This window comes from Naumovozyma castellii, chromosome 1, assembly GCF_000237345.1.
Source record: "Naumovozyma castellii chromosome 1, complete genome".
NCBI lineage: Eukaryota > Fungi > Ascomycota > Saccharomycetes > Saccharomycetales > Saccharomycetaceae > Naumovozyma > Naumovozyma castellii.
In genome coordinates, this window is record NC_016491.1 from 1,273,356 (window position 1) to 1,291,953 (window position 18,598).

The 18,598-nt window shown below is 36.9% G+C and overlaps 8 protein-coding genes across 8 annotated transcripts; 6 read left to right on the forward strand and 2 right to left on the reverse strand.

Annotated features, from left to right (window-relative positions):
* Window positions 1-103: 103 nt before the first annotated feature.
* Window positions 104-1,933, forward strand: SKN7 (kinase-regulated stress-responsive transcription factor SKN7; the record flags this gene model as incomplete). The annotated part of the gene is made up of 1 exon (XM_003673538.1): window positions 104-1,933. One exon carries the CDS (start codon window positions 104-106, stop codon window positions 1,931-1,933), a length of 1,830 nt encoding a protein of 609 aa, XP_003673586.1.
* A 155-nt stretch (window positions 1,934-2,088) lies between these two features.
* SET5 (S-adenosylmethionine-dependent methyltransferase) lies at window positions 2,089-3,615 on the reverse strand (the record flags this gene model as incomplete). Its single annotated transcript, XM_003673539.1, has 1 exon — window positions 2,089-3,615. The coding sequence occupies one exon, from the start codon at window positions 3,613-3,615 to the stop codon at window positions 2,089-2,091; it is 1,527 nt and encodes a 508-aa protein (XP_003673587.1).
* A 218-nt stretch (window positions 3,616-3,833) lies between these two features.
* On the forward strand, window positions 3,834-4,547 carry FMP10 (Fmp10p; the record flags this gene model as incomplete). The annotated part of the gene is made up of 1 exon (XM_003673540.1): window positions 3,834-4,547. The coding sequence occupies one exon, from the start codon at window positions 3,834-3,836 to the stop codon at window positions 4,545-4,547; it is 714 nt and encodes a 237-aa protein (XP_003673588.1).
* A 631-nt stretch (window positions 4,548-5,178) lies between these two features.
* On the forward strand, window positions 5,179-5,760 carry NCAS0A06480 (uncharacterized protein; the record flags this gene model as incomplete). Its single annotated transcript, XM_003673541.1, has 1 exon — window positions 5,179-5,760. One exon carries the CDS (start codon window positions 5,179-5,181, stop codon window positions 5,758-5,760), a length of 582 nt encoding a protein of 193 aa, XP_003673589.1.
* A 286-nt stretch (window positions 5,761-6,046) lies between these two features.
* NCAS0A06490 (fungal specific transcription factor domain-containing protein) lies at window positions 6,047-8,068 on the forward strand (the record flags this gene model as incomplete). The annotated part of the gene is made up of 1 exon (XM_003673542.1): window positions 6,047-8,068. One exon carries the CDS (start codon window positions 6,047-6,049, stop codon window positions 8,066-8,068), a length of 2,022 nt encoding a protein of 673 aa, XP_003673590.1.
* A 2,400-nt stretch (window positions 8,069-10,468) lies between these two features.
* RPN14 (Rpn14p) lies at window positions 10,469-11,701 on the forward strand (the record flags this gene model as incomplete). The annotated part of the gene is made up of 1 exon (XM_003673543.1): window positions 10,469-11,701. One exon carries the CDS (start codon window positions 10,469-10,471, stop codon window positions 11,699-11,701), a length of 1,233 nt encoding a protein of 410 aa, XP_003673591.1.
* A 199-nt stretch (window positions 11,702-11,900) lies between these two features.
* Window positions 11,901-12,788, forward strand: COG7 (Golgi transport complex subunit COG7; the record flags this gene model as incomplete). The annotated part of the gene is made up of 1 exon (XM_003673544.1): window positions 11,901-12,788. One exon carries the CDS (start codon window positions 11,901-11,903, stop codon window positions 12,786-12,788), a length of 888 nt encoding a protein of 295 aa, XP_003673592.1.
* Window positions 12,789-12,962: 174 nt separating this feature from the next.
* On the reverse strand, window positions 12,963-16,481 carry PMC1 (calcium-transporting ATPase PMC1; the record flags this gene model as incomplete). Its single annotated transcript, XM_003673545.1, has 1 exon — window positions 12,963-16,481. One exon carries the CDS (start codon window positions 16,479-16,481, stop codon window positions 12,963-12,965), a length of 3,519 nt encoding a protein of 1,172 aa, XP_003673593.1.
* Between the last annotated feature and the right edge of the window lie 2,117 nt (window positions 16,482-18,598).

Consider the following 18,598-nt stretch of genomic DNA (forward strand, 5'->3'; position numbering starts at 1 on the left):
ATCTACTTATTCTAGTGGTAGTACATTCACATTTGCATACACGAATATTTTTAGTTATAATCCATTTTAACTGTGAACTAATCTCTTTACTAGGTATTACCATATGAGTTTTGGTAACATGAATAATAATCAGGGCGACTACGGAAATATATCATTGCCTCTAGCAGGCCTACCGCCGCATTCGATACCTCCCGAGTCTAGCTCTATGAGCCCTACAAGTAATACACCTTTACTTCCTGCTCAAACAGGTAGACCTCCAGCAAATGAATTTGTGCGCAAACTATACACAATTTTGGAAAAGAATGCATATCCAGACATCGTTCGTTGGACAGAAAACGGTGACACTTTTGTTGTTCTAGATACAGGGAAGTTCACGGAAGATATTCTACCAAATCATTTCAAACATTCTAATTTTGCAAGTTTTGTTCGTCAGTTGAACAAGTATGATTTTCATAAGATTAAGAAGAAGGTCACTGACGTGGAAAGAAGTTGGGAATTTAAGCATCCATCATTTAGAAGACATTTTGACGAAGGATTAGACAACATCAAGAGGAAACCCACCACCTCCAAACGACTACCGATGGATGATGATGCGTTGACCGGAGGTGGTGCATCAATCTCATTACAGGCACAAACTGAATACATTCTTAATAATACTGTTAAAAAAGACAACTTTAATAAGTTAAAAAAGAATTTTGATGATATACGATCAGAATTAGACGAAGTAAAGATGGATAATGCGAACTATAGGGCGGAGCTTCAAACGTTGGGTTCAAAATATAATGCGATGGTTGAAAGTTTACTTACCTTTAGAACTGTTTATGAAAATTTAATTGGTAACTTTCAAACATTATGCACATCATTGAACGAAAAAGGAATTCAGGTACCAACAAATTTATTTGAAGCGACACATATAAATGGACACAGTCACGTTTACTCTCCAAATAATGCCAACGCTGCTATGAATATGATGAATGGATTACCTACCAAATCAGTTGCTGGTGGAACAAACTCAGCTAACATACCATCCATTCAAGCTATTTTATCGAACGGTTCAGCACCCACTCAACAACAAAAGCCTCCTATTCAATCCCCAACAGGTTCTGTCATCGGACCAGCATTGCCCCTGTTGTCCACTCCAACCTTGCCATTGGCAACCAATGGTCCTCAAGCCGCAATGCGTGCATCAATCAAGCTTGAGAATGAACCGAACAATGAAGCACAGGCTGTCTTGAGGCCGGGATTTCATGTCTTGTTGGTGGAGGATGATGCGGTATCAATTCGACTGTGCTCTAAGTTTTTGAGAAAATATGGGTGTACTGTGGAAGTTGTTACCGATGGACTTTCAGCTATCTCAACTCTAGAGAAATTTAGGTACGATTTGGTTTTGATGGATATTGTAATGCCCAATTTGGACGGTGCCACGGCTACGTCAATTATTAGAAACTTTGATAATCAAACACCAATTATTGCTATGACTGGTAATATTGAGGATCAAGATCTAATTACATACCTTCAGCATGGCATGAATGACATACTGGCAAAACCATTTACAAAGGACGACCTGCACTCAATGTTAATAAGATATCTAAAGGATAGAATACCGTTACGTGATCAGCAAAAGGTACAGGGAACTCCAGGCGATGATGGACAACGGATGAGTATTTCAACCGCACATGACCCGTCTACAAATGTTAAAACGCCTGCTTCCACACATCCTGCACAATCGGGTGCGGGACGTCATCAATCACCTCATGACTTAACACATCGATCGCCTAATGTTCAGCTGCAAACGTCACAGATGCAAATCGATCAGTTTCGGGACCAACAAAAGAATATCCAACCTATAAATACAATGAACCCGCAAGATGCTCTTGTCCCCGATCAGGACGTAATAAATGATGAACCTATGCTCAAGAAACAAAGATTGTAATAAATAATTCCAATAATAAAAAAACTCATGCAATAATAACCACCCTAATATTCGTCTACTACTGCAAGTTTCTATTCTGTTTGTATGTATATAGATTATAGATGACGCCTTCTAAGTACTTATACATATGCTGAGATAATAATCCTGTTAAAAGATTATTCTTCTATTGCGAATGACACATTCTCATCAAATCTGACGGATGTCCTTCTTCTGGCTCTGACAGAACCTAAATTGTCAGGAATTTCTAGATCGAATTCCTTTCCATTTTTCAATAATTCTGTTAGATCAGGTCTCTTGTCCCTCATTGAAGATTTTCTTCTGTTGGAGCCTTCTTGTAAAGTAATTTTCAATTTTGGAATTGATATTGATACGTTATCTTTAGTTAAACTGTCAGGAGGGCTGGGAATGCCTATTTTTTGACTATTTCCATTTTCACATCTAGCACATTGACAAAGGAACCCCCAATTAACTTTCAAGGCTCTTCTTCTTAGTTTTACGCCATGTAACGGATTTACATAAGTGGTCAGTAATTCTTCACCAGGTTGAATTGGTTTTCTTGCGAAGACTCTTAAGCATAATTTAGAATCAATTTCGTACCGAATATTGGGTTCACAATTGTGGTTAATAAATGAATAAAGATGGTATATTTGGCCCTCTAACTGATTGATATTAAATTTGCCAATATCTAACAAAAAGTCATCCAAGGAAAACCCCTCATCTGCATTTAAGGTTGGAAATGTTTCTTTGAATAATTTATAAGCTTGTTCCCATACAGATTCAGGGCCACTATCATCATCATTGTTAGTAGATTGAGCACCACTAGATGCATCCAAAGTGCCACCAATATTAGTAGAATCGCTCGATTCAATCCTAATTCTTTGAGAAACTTGTGCTAACGATTCATATTTTGTTTTAATTGAGTCTCGATTTTTCTTATTAAGTAAGATAGTGGCATAAATAATACCAACGGAGTATCCAGCAACAAAATTCTTTTCTTTACAAAAATTCTCGAATTTATACCAATGGTTTCTCTTTTTGAGATTCACATGTTTCAAAAATGAATGACGACAGGAATCCATCTTTTTACAATTTTTAGAACACCAGACAGCAGTACAATCATTACAATCCAATCCATTCATCATAATATAATGAGTGCTTAATTCATATAGCGATTTACCACATAAAGTGCAACATTTACCCTTAGACATTAATTCTAATTTTTCCATGGGTGGTATAATTACTATGGGCAGTTTCTCTTCGAAGATCATATCGCCTTTCTTGAAATGTTTCAAGGCATACACACCTCTACCTTTTCCATTTTTATCTTGAGCATCCTGGCAATCCCTTATTTCATACATACCTTCTTTATTCCATTGTTTCACATCACAGGGTGGAAATTCAATCATCTTGTCATAACATCTAGATGACGGACTATTCTCATCATAAACCAGATTGTGGCGTTTTATGACTTCCAAAAAATGTTCCCTTGAAATAGACCATTCTTGGTTCCTATCAATAATTCTTCTATATAGGGAATCTATCGGCAGATCTTCTGCCGCCGGCTCTTCTTTCCATAATCTTACAACATCGTCGCATACCTGTTGACTTCTCGGTATCACCGTATTTGGTGGTAAAGTTGGAGGGGTATCATTCAAAGACAGGGTCTTTATCTTCAGCGTCATCTCTCTGGTAATAATATCCCAAAATGTTGGAGTTCTGGCTCAAATGATAGATGAATCATCTATTATCCAAGAAATTTTTAAGCATTGACTTAATTTTCGATATTTGAAAAATTCCAGAATCCACAATTCTAGGGGCAGGAAAATAATAACTATAGCGACAACAACAAAAACAAAAACAATTAAAACTATTGCCACTAAGAGATTGAAGGATACCAGTAATGTTTTCCAAATTTATTCGTTCAACAATTATTAGAAGGTCTTTGGCCACTACGGTCAATAGTACCTTTAAAACAGCTCCTAAGCCAAGATCTAAGTGGGTGCCTATCTCCATTTTCTCCGGTAGTTTCCTTGTAGGTTGGTACTTCACACAACATATGACCTTCACAGATTTGATGGCATATTGGAGGTATGAATCCTTGCCTGAAGATGCTGAACAAGTGAAGAAATATCGAAGTGATTTGCATAACAGATTGGAGAAATTGTCTTTGGTGCAACAGTTGAAAGGTTCTGGGTTTGTGGAAGTGTTTCCAGGCAGAAGAAAGGATGATCAATTGGTGGATAAGACCTTATTGACCCCTGGTGCCATTGCCATTCCTCCAAAATTCTACTATAACCCTGATAAGAAGGAAATTGTAGGTGTTTACCATATGGGGATGAAGTTAACTGGTTATCCATTTATTGTGCATGGTGGGATCTTAGCCACTATAATGGAGGATTTGATGAGAGAAAGTGTGAAATTAATAAAGCAAAAGGAAGGCGAAAAAACTAAAGAGTTAAGTGTGTCCTACATGATGCCAACTTTTGCTAACCAATTTGTCTTTGTTCGAACTACTAGTGTGGAGAACCTTGGTAAGAACATTAAATTGAAAGTAGATCTATTAGATCAGAACGGATCTGTTCTTGTTAAAGGTGCAGGTACCTTTTCCACATGATAACTGAGCTTACCATTGCTCGTTTATACATGTGTAACTTCATTTTACCTTTTTGAAGGTTGACTAACCCTATAAATATTATTTACCTTTTATATCAAGTTTTGACCATCGTTGTGATCTTTTAATTAAACACCTAAGCTGTTGTCAGATGTAACCTATCCTATTCATAGATTGGCTTCTTAGATCTACAATCAAGTAAATTCTTAATTAGTGACATTTATTGCAGGTAATTTTATCCTAGGTGGTGCACATCTGAATTATATTTACAACGTTGTCAAAGTATTATATAGAGATAAAGACAAGAACTGAACTTCATGGTCACATGAAGATTTGTTCCAGTTATCAGCTACGGAGAATAGTTTGTTTGAGCTCATGCTCAAACACACTACAGGGATTTAACAATAAATAGTTAAACCAGTCATTGAGACAAGAATATCCAATTCCAACAACCTTTTTTAAACAAACATACTATAACATTAATTGTAAATTTTCCTGACATTATTTATTTAACCGCCAAGCTTTTTGCCAGGGTACCCTTTATATCGTATCGCATCTATAAACGTTCGCCACCCAAAATAAATATTAACTACTTAACAGATTAGATATAAGGAAGCAACAGCCTTAAGTAAGGATGCCAACTGTTATATGCCAAGACAAAGAGCCATACACTTTGCACGTTTTACAACCAGGTCCTGCGAGTATTGTAAAGGAATTTCATATGGGAGAGAGAATAAGATTTTGTACATATCTTAAGAAAAACGAAAAGTCTCACACAGCAAGATTTACTCTTTATTATTGTCATCATCCAGATATGGAGCTCCTAGAGGCAATTGATAGAACATTATTTGGTGGCGATATCCTTATTCCGTTTTTGAAACAAGATAAAGTGGAATATAAAGATTTAGGGAATTGGAAGATAGCAAGAATGTTTTCCCTGAAGGAGCCAACCCGTAATAAGAAGTCTTGCAATTTATCGTTTACTGCAAGAGGGTCTATTTTCCTTATGACAGCGAAACAACTTATTATTTTGAGTAACTTCGATCAAGATTTGTTCGTCACACATTTATTGCCACAAAGAAAAAAACTTAAAGACCCATCCAGCGTAATGGAAATTCTTTCGAGATTTGTTTTGGCTCAGTTGAAAGATGTGTCGGACATAGATGCGTCGGATATAGACTTCTCGAAAATAGATGTAAAGAAGTTGCTGAAGTGAGAAGATACCCAAAACTAAATTAATTACTCTCTTTAATATAATTGCTACCCACTGAAAATATATAGTATAATATATTGTTGCTCTGAGACATTTGGAAACTAGTAAATTATTATTGCAGCAAAATACCGGGCACTCTTAAGCCCATTTTTTGCTTTGGAATTATTATCGCACTCCGAATTGTGAATAATTTCGAGGTATTCACATCTGAAAAATACGTTCACTCAGGAAGTAACTCAAGAAGAACTAAATCATACACTGAATTGTCCGTTGGAACATCGGTTTGGCTATGATTAAATCTGGACTGATTAAGAGGAACAGGGAAATAAAATCATGCAAATATTGTTACTCACATAAAAAGAAGTGTGATAAAAAGAAACCTTGCTCTACATGCAGTGGACTTGATGTAATTAATGAGTGCGTGTATGGTTTTAATAAAGCAGAATTGGGCAAGCAGGAGACCAACATTTTACCCTCAGCTTCTTCGCTTCTAATTCAGGCAAGGCCGTCTCAAACACAGTCCCATCGGTTGAGTAGTAACCATGGAGATCAAGTGAAAGTAAGAAAGTTACAAGATCCCAGGAAAGATATTAATTTTCAGAAATCTAAATATTTATATCCATTCTTTACTAATTCAATTAATGCAAAAATATTAAATGTAGATACAGTCTACAATGAATTAACCTCTACAAACGAATATTATCAAAATGAGCTAGCCAAGTTCGACAAATTCTCTATTGCAGATATGACATTTGAAGATTTACTTGATTTATTTCCAACTTCTGAGGAAATTGCAATGGCCCAAATTGAAATATATTTTGATACTGTACATCCAATCATTCCTATAGTAGATAGAAGCATTGTTGTTGACAAACTTTCCAAAATTTATAAACAATTGGCGACACGACAGCCTGTCTTGACATGTGACTCAGTTTTGATAATGGCAATATTCTTTTGCTCTGCGTTTTCTAATGTGGCTGCTGGTATTATCCCGGACTTATTACTCTGTAACAGATACTATAGTGGATATCGTTACTTACTGGATCATTCGGGCTTCCCACTCAGACCTGATATAGAGTCATTACAGGCGTTTACCATTGTTAATTTTATTACAGATCCCAACATGACTGAGGCAATTGGTTATTCTTCCATGTTAGTTAGAATTGGTCAACAATTATGTTTAGATAAGTTAGAGTTTATTCCCAAAAATGAAACTTTAATAATCCTATGGAACTACTTGTTATATCTTGAGGGTTCTGCATCAGTAGTTTACGGTTTTCCATTTACCACATCAAAGAAACTTCTCTCCAGTTCTGTGCGACAGCTTTCATTGAAGTTCAGGCGATCCAAATTCAAATCTATCATTCCCTATGAATTCTCTGCTGGCAGATTCAAAATCAACGAATTCTTTTATTATATCCTTAAAGAATATGAGAATGAAAGTACTAATTCAAATGAACAACATAGTATGCTAAGTAAATTAAATGAAGATATACACACAACGCTCTATCTGGACATCCAAAAATTAAAGAGTCATCTACGAAAAACAGAGTCTAAAGACGGAGAATACTTTGCTAGTACTTTAAATATTTTCTTATATCGATTACACTTGCGTTACTATGCGTTAGTGTCGAGTTTACAGATTCCTTCAAATTTAAACTTTTCTTTCTCAGAACAAAAGGATAATAATGACGATGATAGGAAAGATATTACTTGGATTCTTAATGCAAAGCAACAGTTCTCTAAAGAAGTGATCCCTTTATCCTTATTGTTGCTTATTTATACGTACAAAAGATTAGTCCAGGAGAGTTCAGTTAAATTTGCCTGGTATACCCGAGGTTCTACTGTTATGCAATATTTGTTTATCGTATTGCAAGCACTGTATCAAAATCCGACTGAGAATTATAAAATATCTGAGATGCTGGATAATATAGAGGTTATATTGGATCCAGATAGTTTGCAAATAATAGAAAGTGAAAGTTTTTTTTACAAATTTGTACTCATCGAAGAACTGATGACCTTAATGGAATTAAAGTTGGTACCACTGTGGAAAAAGGAAGAATTAGGTAAGTTCAAACTAGTTAAGATGGTTAAAGAAAAAGTCTGGTTAGCCCATGGCACGCTAATTAAGGAGAATAAAGATTTGAAAGATAAATTGAATAAATTGCCATTGTTTTCCAGAGGTTGTGAACATATCCAAAATTTGAGTGGTATTAATTTTGATGAATGCTTAAAACAATTAGAAGTTGAGAATCACGTATTGGATGCAGAAAAGGTTTTGATTGATTGGTTATCTGAGTTTCATAAATAGAGAATAGTAGTATTGTTCTATGAATTTATTAAGCAGATTTTATGTAGCATTATACATTAATTGAATATTCAATTACTTTTTAATATCATATAATTTGAATTACTCTAGTTCAAGTCAGCAACAACTCTGGACCAGTTACCATGCTTTGTTCTACCGTATTGAATATCAGCAATCCAACTTGCAACTTGCTTAGTCAATGGGCCAGATTGTTCGCCTGGTAATAGTGGAACATGGATAGCTTCACCCTTCCAGCCGACTTCCTTAATTGGTGACACGACGGCAGCGGTACCAGAACCGAAAGCTTCCAATAGTTCACCCTTCTTAGCCTTTTCGGCAACTTCATCGATAGTATAATAACGTTCATTAATTTCCCATTCGTTTGGATCCAAGTTTTCTCTAGCTAACGTTAAAACAGAATCTCTAGTGACACCTTCCAAGATGGTACCATCTAATGGAGCAGTAACCAATTCATTTTTACCAGTAGCGGAATTCTTAAAGGCAAAGAACACGTTCATGGTACCGACTTCAGTAATATTGTGTTCAGGGCCAAATAACCATAGATTTTGTTGGTAACCTCTTTCAGCGGCTTGTAATTGAGGCAAGATACAAGGAGCGTAGTTAGCCCCCAATTTCTTGTCACCAACACCACCTGGCCAAGCTCTAGTAGCATAATCAGTGGCTTCCAATCTAACAGCTTTGAAACCTGTCTTGTAGTAAGGCCCCACAGGAGATGTGATAACATACAACAGAGCTTTGTCTGGAGTTCCCACACCTAAACCTGCAGAAGTACCAATTAAAGTAGGTCTAATGTATAATGAGTAACCTTGACCCTTTGGTACTAAATGTTTATCTTGTTGAATCAATTTCCCCATCAATTCGATCAATTGTTCTGAATCGAAAGTTGGTAAACAAATTCTAGCTGCAGATTTATTCATACGTATCATATTCATATCTGGACGGAACATAGTAATTTTATTATCAGGAGTCCTGTATGCCTTCAACCCTTCAAACAATTCGAATGCGTAATGGAACACACATGCGGATGGATCCAAGGATAGGTTTGCGTATGGTTTTATCTCTGGGATGGCCCAACCCTTTTGTTTAGTCCACTCGATGGTCAACATATGATCTGTAAAAGTTCTACCGAACACTAATTGATCATTTGGTTTTGGTTGAGATGGAGTCTTTATTGGTGTGATTTTAACTTTGGATGCGTCTAGGGGGGCACCAGCAGTAGAAGTAGCACTGGTAGCCAACGTTCTTGATAGGGCACTCAATGATAATGAGCTTCTGATAGATTGTCTACCCAACATTATTAATTCAGTTTATTGGTAATTTTCTTCGAGACAGAACAATAGTACAACGTTAGAAAAGGATCTGGGGCTTCAAATCACACGTTAACTATTTATTTATTCGATAAATTATTGTTTGGGATGAGAATGCGTCAATTTTTCAAGGCTCAAGAGACCGCAAAATCGGAAAGTAAAAAAATTGTTTTTTTTTCTTGAGTCATCGGAGTGTTTCGGCCCGGTTCAGGCATTTGCAGCTTATGTAATGGTATTGTTCTTGTAACTATTATCTATCCACTTGGGCAGCTATATAATACGATATTGATTGTGAGGAGTGGGACCACAAGCAGAATTTAACATCAGTATAATGTAAATGTTACTGCGTTATTGATACTCAGAGGCAGTTAAATTGTAAAATCTTATTATTAAAAAATGGAACTTAGGAACATTTTAACCAATGGTAGGTTGCTCAGTTATTATATCTTGTATTAGTTAGAATTGTTTAATCATTAGAGCTGGTGGAGAAAAACTCTGAATGAATGGTTCCTTTTTAATAAACGGGTAACATAATACCTTCCTTTTGAATATAATATTGGGAAAGATATTTATTTGTTCGAAGGGAAACTAAGTTTCACCAAAGGACTATCTTAAGATTTAGATATATTTTCCCAAAATCTAGACTATAAGGAGGTGGATTAAATAAAAGAATATAGGATAGGGCATCTATTACATTTAAAGACGATATCCCATAAAGGCTAATTACGTAAACTCCAAGGAAGAAGGTACATATGACCAAATATGGTAGATGTCCTTCTGATACCCTTAAACTTAAGTGACGAAGAAAATTCATATCCACATTTTATCAGTTTTCGATATCGTTAAGCGGTGTGTATATCAAATGTACCCAATTGATAAAGAATAATTATTTATTTATTTATTTATTATCTAAGCAATCAGTTACACCTCGCGATACAATATGGCTTCAGAAACATGTGGGAAACAAGTACGAACACTAGCCCACCATTGAACAGTATACGTGGGGAACAGGCTAAAACCTACAATACATCTTAGAAGCAATTAAAACAAGCGATTGAACAGAAGACACACATCAATGGGCAATCGTAAGCAAACTGTGTTTCATATCCAACCGGACTTCCAGGAGGCTCTCGAGGATGAATCTTTCTACATTAACATGGATAGATCTCTAACTGAGATTCAAGAATTTAGGTTTGACGTCTCCAAGAACGGTACTGTGTTTAGATCCACCGAAAATGCTGATGATACATTCACGCAATCTCAACAGGATTCACATCTATATTCGGCAAGATTGGGGGACCATAAGGTTCAATTTCGTACCCCTACATGGAAGCACACAAGTTCAGCCTCTGATATTGGTAATGTCACATCTATAGATGCCTTTGCACGGGCGAATGATGTTGCTTCTTATATTGTTGGGAATGAAGAAGGGTCTATATCATTATATGATTCGCAATTTAGTCATGAATGGACACAAGAGGATGCACATTGTAGTGAAATTACCACTTTAAAATTCTTTCCTAGTGGTGAAGTGGTTCTATCTGGTTCTTCAGATATGCAATTGAAACTTTGGTCCATAAAGGATGCATCATGTCCCCGAATATTTAGGGGCCACACTAGTAAGATTACTGATTCTGTATTGATTGAAAGAGGAAGGGATTTCGTTTCTTCTTCGTTGGATGGTACCATGAAATTATGGGAATGTGGTTCTGGGAGCACGGTAAGAACTTTTATGAGAAGGGAAAACCCTAATGACGGTATAAATTCAATGGCATTAATTGCAGATTCTAACACGACAACAATTGATACGACAACGAAGGGATCAAACTTAGATTTTGGTACACAAGGGAAAAAAGTCGTTGCAGGTCATGTATCAGGTGTCATTACCATCCATGATATCCTCACAAAAGAATCCACGATACAATTTCCAAGTGAATATATGGCGCCATGTAACAGCATTTCGAGAAATCCATGCGATAATAACTACTTATATGCTGGGTATGAAACAGGTCATGTCGCACTATGGGATATAAGATCGGCGGTTTCTCCGGTGGATACAATAACAATTAATGAAGGTCTCCCAATAAATTCCATCTATTGTCATGGTTCAAATAAATTAGCAATATCATCAGGCCCAGATACCTCCGTAATGATAGATTTGAAACAAGATAATAAGAAGTTTCAAGAGGATACACCTACATACTTAGTAAGTGAGGACACTAGAATATCCAAGTTTATTTCTGATCCAACGAGGAATGCGCTACATGTCGTGGGAGATCATGGTTTCTGGGCATATTTCACAACTTAAATAAAGCAATATAGACTAAGAGTATTCCCTTGATATTAGGTAGGATACTGTGTAACGCTCAGTTGATTTAAATATATACTTAACGTTAAGCGCTTAATGAATTTTTGAAATTTCAAAAATAAAGAAACGAATTATTAATTTGAGATGTCAATCTAAGCAACTTTAAGGATTCATAGGTAGACCAATTATATCGCATCCGATGAGTACAACCACGGGGAATACGACAAAGCCAACACCCTCCAAAGATGATGAACTTCTTGAAATGTTCTTTGACGAAGAATTCGTTCCACAGGCATACGTTGACATTTTCCTCACCACGATAAATTCCAGAGAAATAAACGAAGTACAAACAATGTCATCTTCCCTGTTAGCAAGGTTGGACTTCTACACAAAGCATCTTACAAAGGAATTGGAAAGTACTATTTGGAATCTGGAAAAACTTTCAGAAACTCTACCGGGAACATGGTCTACCAATACCACTACTCTCCTGGCGAAAGATGATGAAACATCAGATGATAAACTCGATCAATCATCCACCGTATTATCCACTTCTTCATCAACTAACCTTATTGGTGCTTCCAAGCTGGAGTATTATTTGGATACCCTTGGTAGTGCTGTAAGATCATTGGAGACAGACGTGAGCAAAGTAGATGATCAATTGACAGAATTAGATATTAAATATAAGGACAGCGATAAGGCAAGAGAAAAATTAAGTGATTTGAAAACCATTAAGAAAAGATTGAATACAGTGTTAGAATTCTTCATGCAATTAAAGACAATATTGGATATATCTGATGGTAACTCAGAATCACAAAAAGTTGTTACATCAATCTCGGAATTTAAGATATCTTTAGAAACTTTGGAACAAACAATAATATCTGCATTGGATGAATCTACAAAGAATGAGAAAATAAATGAGAGAAATTCTGAACTACTAACTAGAATTGACCAACTTATAGAATTAAAGCCATTATTGAAAGGATTGGATAAATTCTATGCAACGTATTCTGAGTTTTCTGAAAATATTAGGAGGAAAATGAATGAATATTTAAGCAAAAAGGATCTGGATTATGAATTTAATGTATAAGTATTTTTGAATACCATCTTGTGAAATAACGGATGATTAATGCACACCTAAATACACTAATAAGAATAATTTAAATAATTGAGGAATAGTCTAATCTAAGTTTATTTTCCAATTTTTTTACAGTATTTAATATATAAGTGATTTAAATTTGTCCGTACAATAAATATTAGCACTTTAAAAGAAGACAGTAGAATCTGAAGAATTTGGAGATCCATCTCTATTAAGTAATGCTTCCTCATCATCCTTATCCATATGACGTTCCTTGATAAATTCAAGTCCAAATATATATTTGAACTTTTGGAATAATTTTTCAGGGAATATCCTTGCAGCCCATTCATCAGGGCAAATTCTTACCAAAGCACCAACAGGTAAAGAAAGCGTACCACAAAGAATTGCTGTGGCCCACATAGTCTTTGTCTGATTAGCAATGGAGAATGGAGCACCACCAAAGAACATAATTAAGACTTGAGAGATCCCAATAATTGCCATTATGAATAGGAAGTAATAATTTCTGAAAAGATCCTGGAAGAAGTTCAAATTGGCTTCACTGATTCTGTCTCTCCAATTCTTGATACCATCTGCTTCATCTAATTTCCTTGACACCAATAAAGTGAAAAATTGTAACCAAACAAATGTGTTGAACGTCATTGCATTTAATTGTTGTTGTTCATGACCAGTTATTTCGTCTCTACCTCTGAAGAAAATCTCCTTGCCATTGAAATGCAAAATAAATGTAACTATTAATTGTAGGCACGATTGACTTAATATCATTTTCCAAGTAGAGGGGAAAATTAATGGAGTAGAACGGCCCCTTGGTTTCCTATCCATAATATTTGGATCTGGTTTGTCAGTTGCCAAAGCCAATGCTGCTAAAGTATCCATAATTAAATTAATCCACAATAGTTGAACTGCAGTCAACACGGATGTTTCATCTTCAGAGGCAATAGAAGACACGAAGGCCAAAATAACAGCAGTTATATTAACAATTAGCTGAAATTGAATAAATTTCTTAATAGAAATAGAAACACATCTACCCCATTTAATGGCATCCACGATGGCAGCAAAATCATCAGTCATTAATATGATATCAGAAGCTTCTCTGGCAACTTCAGTTCCTGAAATACCCATAGAAAACCCAACATCTGCTAATTTTAAGGCAGGTGCATCATTAGTACCATCACCGGTCACTGCCACAACGTCCCCCATACCTTTTAACGTTTCCACCAATAGTCTTTTATCTTCAGGAGATGATCTTGCCATGACTCTCAAATTTGGTAACATTTTGATTCTTTCCTGTTTTGTCAATGTACGGAATTTAGGACCTTCTATGGCACATTCAGGAATCAAGTAAGTTTCCTCCGATAATATATTACAATTTCTAGCAATAGCCCTGGCAGTCAAAATGTTATCACCAGTGACCATTCTTACTGTTACACCAGCTCTTTGACATTGTTCTACAGAGTTCCTGACACCTTCACGTAATGGATCCATTATACCAACAATACCATCCAAAATCAATCCTGAATCATCATCTTCACAAGTTAAAGCCAACAATTTTTCTGGGTCAGCTCTGTCTGGATTCTTCTCATCTACTATTTCATTTGGTGGCCATGAGGTACAATTTGGAAAATCTCTATGAGCGAGTGATAATGCTCTTAAAGCATCATTTGCTAGATTTTCAATTTCTTTATTGATTTGATCTTTATTTAGTGTTACAATGGAATCGTCAGAGTTTCTCTTAGAATGACAGTTATTAGACACAATTTCAGCGGCACCTTTAATGAAGAATCTGTATAGATTCGATTCCTTATATTTGACGATAATACCACCCCATTTTCTAGTACTTTCAAATGGAATTATTTGTGCGATTTCAGAAACTTCAAAACGATCAACAGGATTTTCACGTAATGCTCTCAATGAACCAAATCTTAAATTCATGGATTTCTTGGCCAATGTTAGTAGAGCAGTTTCAGTCTTGGATCCAATGTATGGTTCTTGTCTTCCCTTAATGGCGTTCTGTATTAAATCATCACCACTATCGGAATTGTCATCTCTGGAAATACTAATACGCGTGTGTGTACGTACAAACTCAAAGGCGCGTTTAACTTGAGATGGATCACGTTCGTCAGTGGAGAAGGGAAGATTGTTAGCTGAGTCTACGAAATCTTTATTTTCAAATGCTGTAGAATTTAAGACAATGTTAGTTAAGAAATCCTTTTCTAAATTTTCGGAGCATTCACCATTTTTTTTAAATATCTCTATCGATTTCTTTATGTGACTATCTGTTGCAACAGATGTCAATAAGGCATTATCTGAATCATTGAAATATGAATCACCCACGAATCCTCTCACCACGGACATGACATTTTCAGTTAAAGTACCTGTCTTATCAGAACAAACTGCTGTTGCAGAGCCCATTGTTTCACAAGCTCTTAAATTTCTCACTAAATTACCATCTTTGGTCATTCTTGTTGTGGCAAATGCTAATGCTAATGTAACAGCCAATGGCAACCCTTCAGGTACAGCAACAACAATAATGGTCACTGCTGTGATAAAGATGTTTAAAAATTTGGTACCCTTTTGAGCTGGATCTAAATCATGGAATCTTCCATTTGGCGCCAAGATGTAGAAGAGGAATCTTATGAATAGGACTAAGAATAAAAGAATGGCAGCGACACAACCGTAAACGGATATACTATCAGCTAATTGACTTAATCTTTGCTGTAAGGGAGTACTTTCTGGTTCCACTTTTAATGCCATCATAGTTCTCCCATGGATAGAATTCGTACCCACTGAGGTGATAATAGCTTTACCTAACCCTGATAACAGTTTAGAACCTGAAATTAACATACAATCCGGAATTTTATCACCATTTGGTGTTTTAAATCCAATATCTAAAATCTGATCATTAGATTTCCCTTCATTTATAACATCAAAAGTTTTCAAAGCGTTAAATACTTTCACTTTCTTAATCGTATCAGATTCCCCTGTAATGGAAGATTCATCCACTTCACATTGACCTTCCACAAGGACCCCATCAGCTGGGATAACGTCCCCTGTTTGTAAAGTAATAATATCTCCCACTAACAAATTATGAATGGATGTCAATAATTCTTGAGAATTTCTAATGACGATAATCTTTCTATTTTCCTTCTTCTTATTCAATCTTGCGAATTGTAATTCCTTTTGATAATCGTTAACAGCGCCCACAAACACCACCACAATCACAGCGATCATGATAGCAATTCCTTCAATCCAATCCACTTTCTTAATGGGGTTCCCCTCGGGATCATACTCGGGCGGTGTATATAGTGCCTCGTATAATCCCAGGACGAAGGATACCACTGCGGCAGCGGTTAATAGAAGCATGGTCTTGTCATTGAATGCTTCCCATATTAATTGGAGGAATGTCTTGGGGACCCTTTCAGGGATCCTATTATCTGAATATAGTTTAAATCTTTGGGTGTGTCTGTAGTTTTTCGTTTCAGTTTCTGTGAGTTTGATACCGTCCTGCAGTGAACTATTTAGATATTTGAAAAGGTTTTGTGGGTCGTCTTGGAAGAGGTTTTTGAATTGTGTTAGGGATTTAGGGTTATGAAGTTCAGCCAGTTGGTCTGGAGTGAGCGGGTATTCTTGAGGAGCGACGGGGTCGATGTTCTCTGGCATCGTTGGAGGGTGGTCTGTAGTAGTCATGGTTCAACAGTTGGTGTGAATCCCGGGGGGTGTTTTGGCAAGTATTGATATAAATGGTTGATATTTTTTTTTTCTAAATTGGAACAGAGAGTTCTATTTGTTTTAAAGTATAAGATCTTTCGTGAGGGAATGTGAGTGTTAAACTTCAGCCACGGTCATTAGTCTTATAGATTGATGTGATTTACGGCTTGCATTGAGGCAGAGTGAAGAAGGTTAAGAAAAGTTTCAGTTGCGAGGATGTTAATTAGGGAGAAGAACCCTGAGAAGGAAGGCGCAGTCGTTGTCGCGTCAGCGGCAAATTATCGTTAGGGTCCACCACGTTGAACAAACTAAGTTACAAGGTAACGAACAATACAAAGAGAGGAAAGAGTAAGGTAGATTAGGTTGTGCTACGCCCTCCTGGGGTGTATATAGTGGGTACAATGGGGCCCTTCCCCTTTCGTGACTACGCTGCGCCATGCGTAGGGAAAGGGAAAGGAAAAGAGGCTTGTAAATTTGTAAACTTCATTCGTAGTTTGTTATATTACATAATTGCTTTACTTGCAAAGATATAGTGTGCTGTAAGCCTTGTCATAGTAATTTATACAAATTTTTTTTCCAAGGTGCCAAGATGATTGTGGAGAAGGATGTTAAGAGTAATCCTTTAATTCAAAGTATTCTTCGTTATATTACGTAAGTAATATATATTAATATAAATAAATACCCAAAGGGTCCAGCAGTCAAAGACGTCTCAACATGGTAGCTTATATACGTTAGCATATGACATAGTGTCCAATACAATGCAACCCCCTACTTGCATACTAAGTGGTCTGACACGTCCGGTGATCGATCGGATCGTGTCCCTCCGAAGGTGGCCAACCAACGGTTACCCGTATTAAAAGACTTATAACAAACGGTTATGGATACTGTGTAATAACGCTAACAAAGGAGGGTATTTTAAAGGGTGTAACTCAGACACACTAGTTCTTCAAACTAAACCTTGAATACTTGAATTTATTTTTTTGTTTATTTTAATTTTATTAAATTTATCATTCTGCTACTTTCCAATTTTTTTACAAGTAATGAATGTCAACGATAATTCATAAATAAAAGAATTTCAAACTTCAATGACACTGTTGCCCCCCCTTCGATTTGGCAAACCATCGGTTCAAAGGGGGGAGGGCATGTACACACGTTCAATTAAATAAACTTTTTTCTTACTAAATCAGGATACTACTCACTGATTGAGGAATTGAATAATCAGTGCTCCGCACACAGACCCAACAAGGCAAGACTTACAAGGGGTGTGTGTGTGTGAGTTGAACATAATAGTAGGATGATTCAATACGACGCAACGCTACCTCCTTGCTACCAGTTGTCCTGAATCCAAGGGTTCAATTTCAGTCACCTCCTTGTATGAGCGCCCTACTCATCGCCGGGGCGCTTACGTAACCGGGACATTGAGAAATGCGCGGAGGGTCTTTTGAGGATAATCATGCGATGCGATGAGTCGGTTCCTTTTACAAGAGGGCAATCACTCAATCGTCAGATTCAATCCGGTTTCCCGTTTCGGGTCGATCCGATTGCGCTTCCGATCCCGAGACATTACACCAGGAAGGAAGGAAGGAAAGGGCAGTGCGGCTTGCGAATGTGACAAACGGTGCCCCCGATTAGGAATCCTTATTGCGGTTCCAGAGGGCATTTATTTAAATTACGCTCGCTCGTGGGCGGACCCACCGGAACGACGGTGGGCCTCTGGTGCGCCATTTCCGGGTCTGTCTTGTCTTGACTTGACTTTGACAGCGTGCGTGAAAAAAGCCACTCGGCCCAGGATAAACAAACCGCCGCCCGAAACGGCAAAAGAAAAATAGCAGAGTCACCTGGGCGTGTTTTCCTTTTGCCCTTTTCATGCATTGTTCTGCGCCGTTTCACACGCGGCACCCACACACCTGAGGGAAATTGCGGCCGTTTCCGGTTCGGGATGTCCCGCGGTAAACGCAATTTCCCTTCTTGGCAACCCAGAGCCTTATCGTGAGACATTTTCGTCGCTCGCAAAGTAGCGAGCAAAGGCCTGTCTGACGTATGCGAGGGAAAAAACCCAAACGTCGACAATCAGAATTCGTCATCTCTTGCTGGAG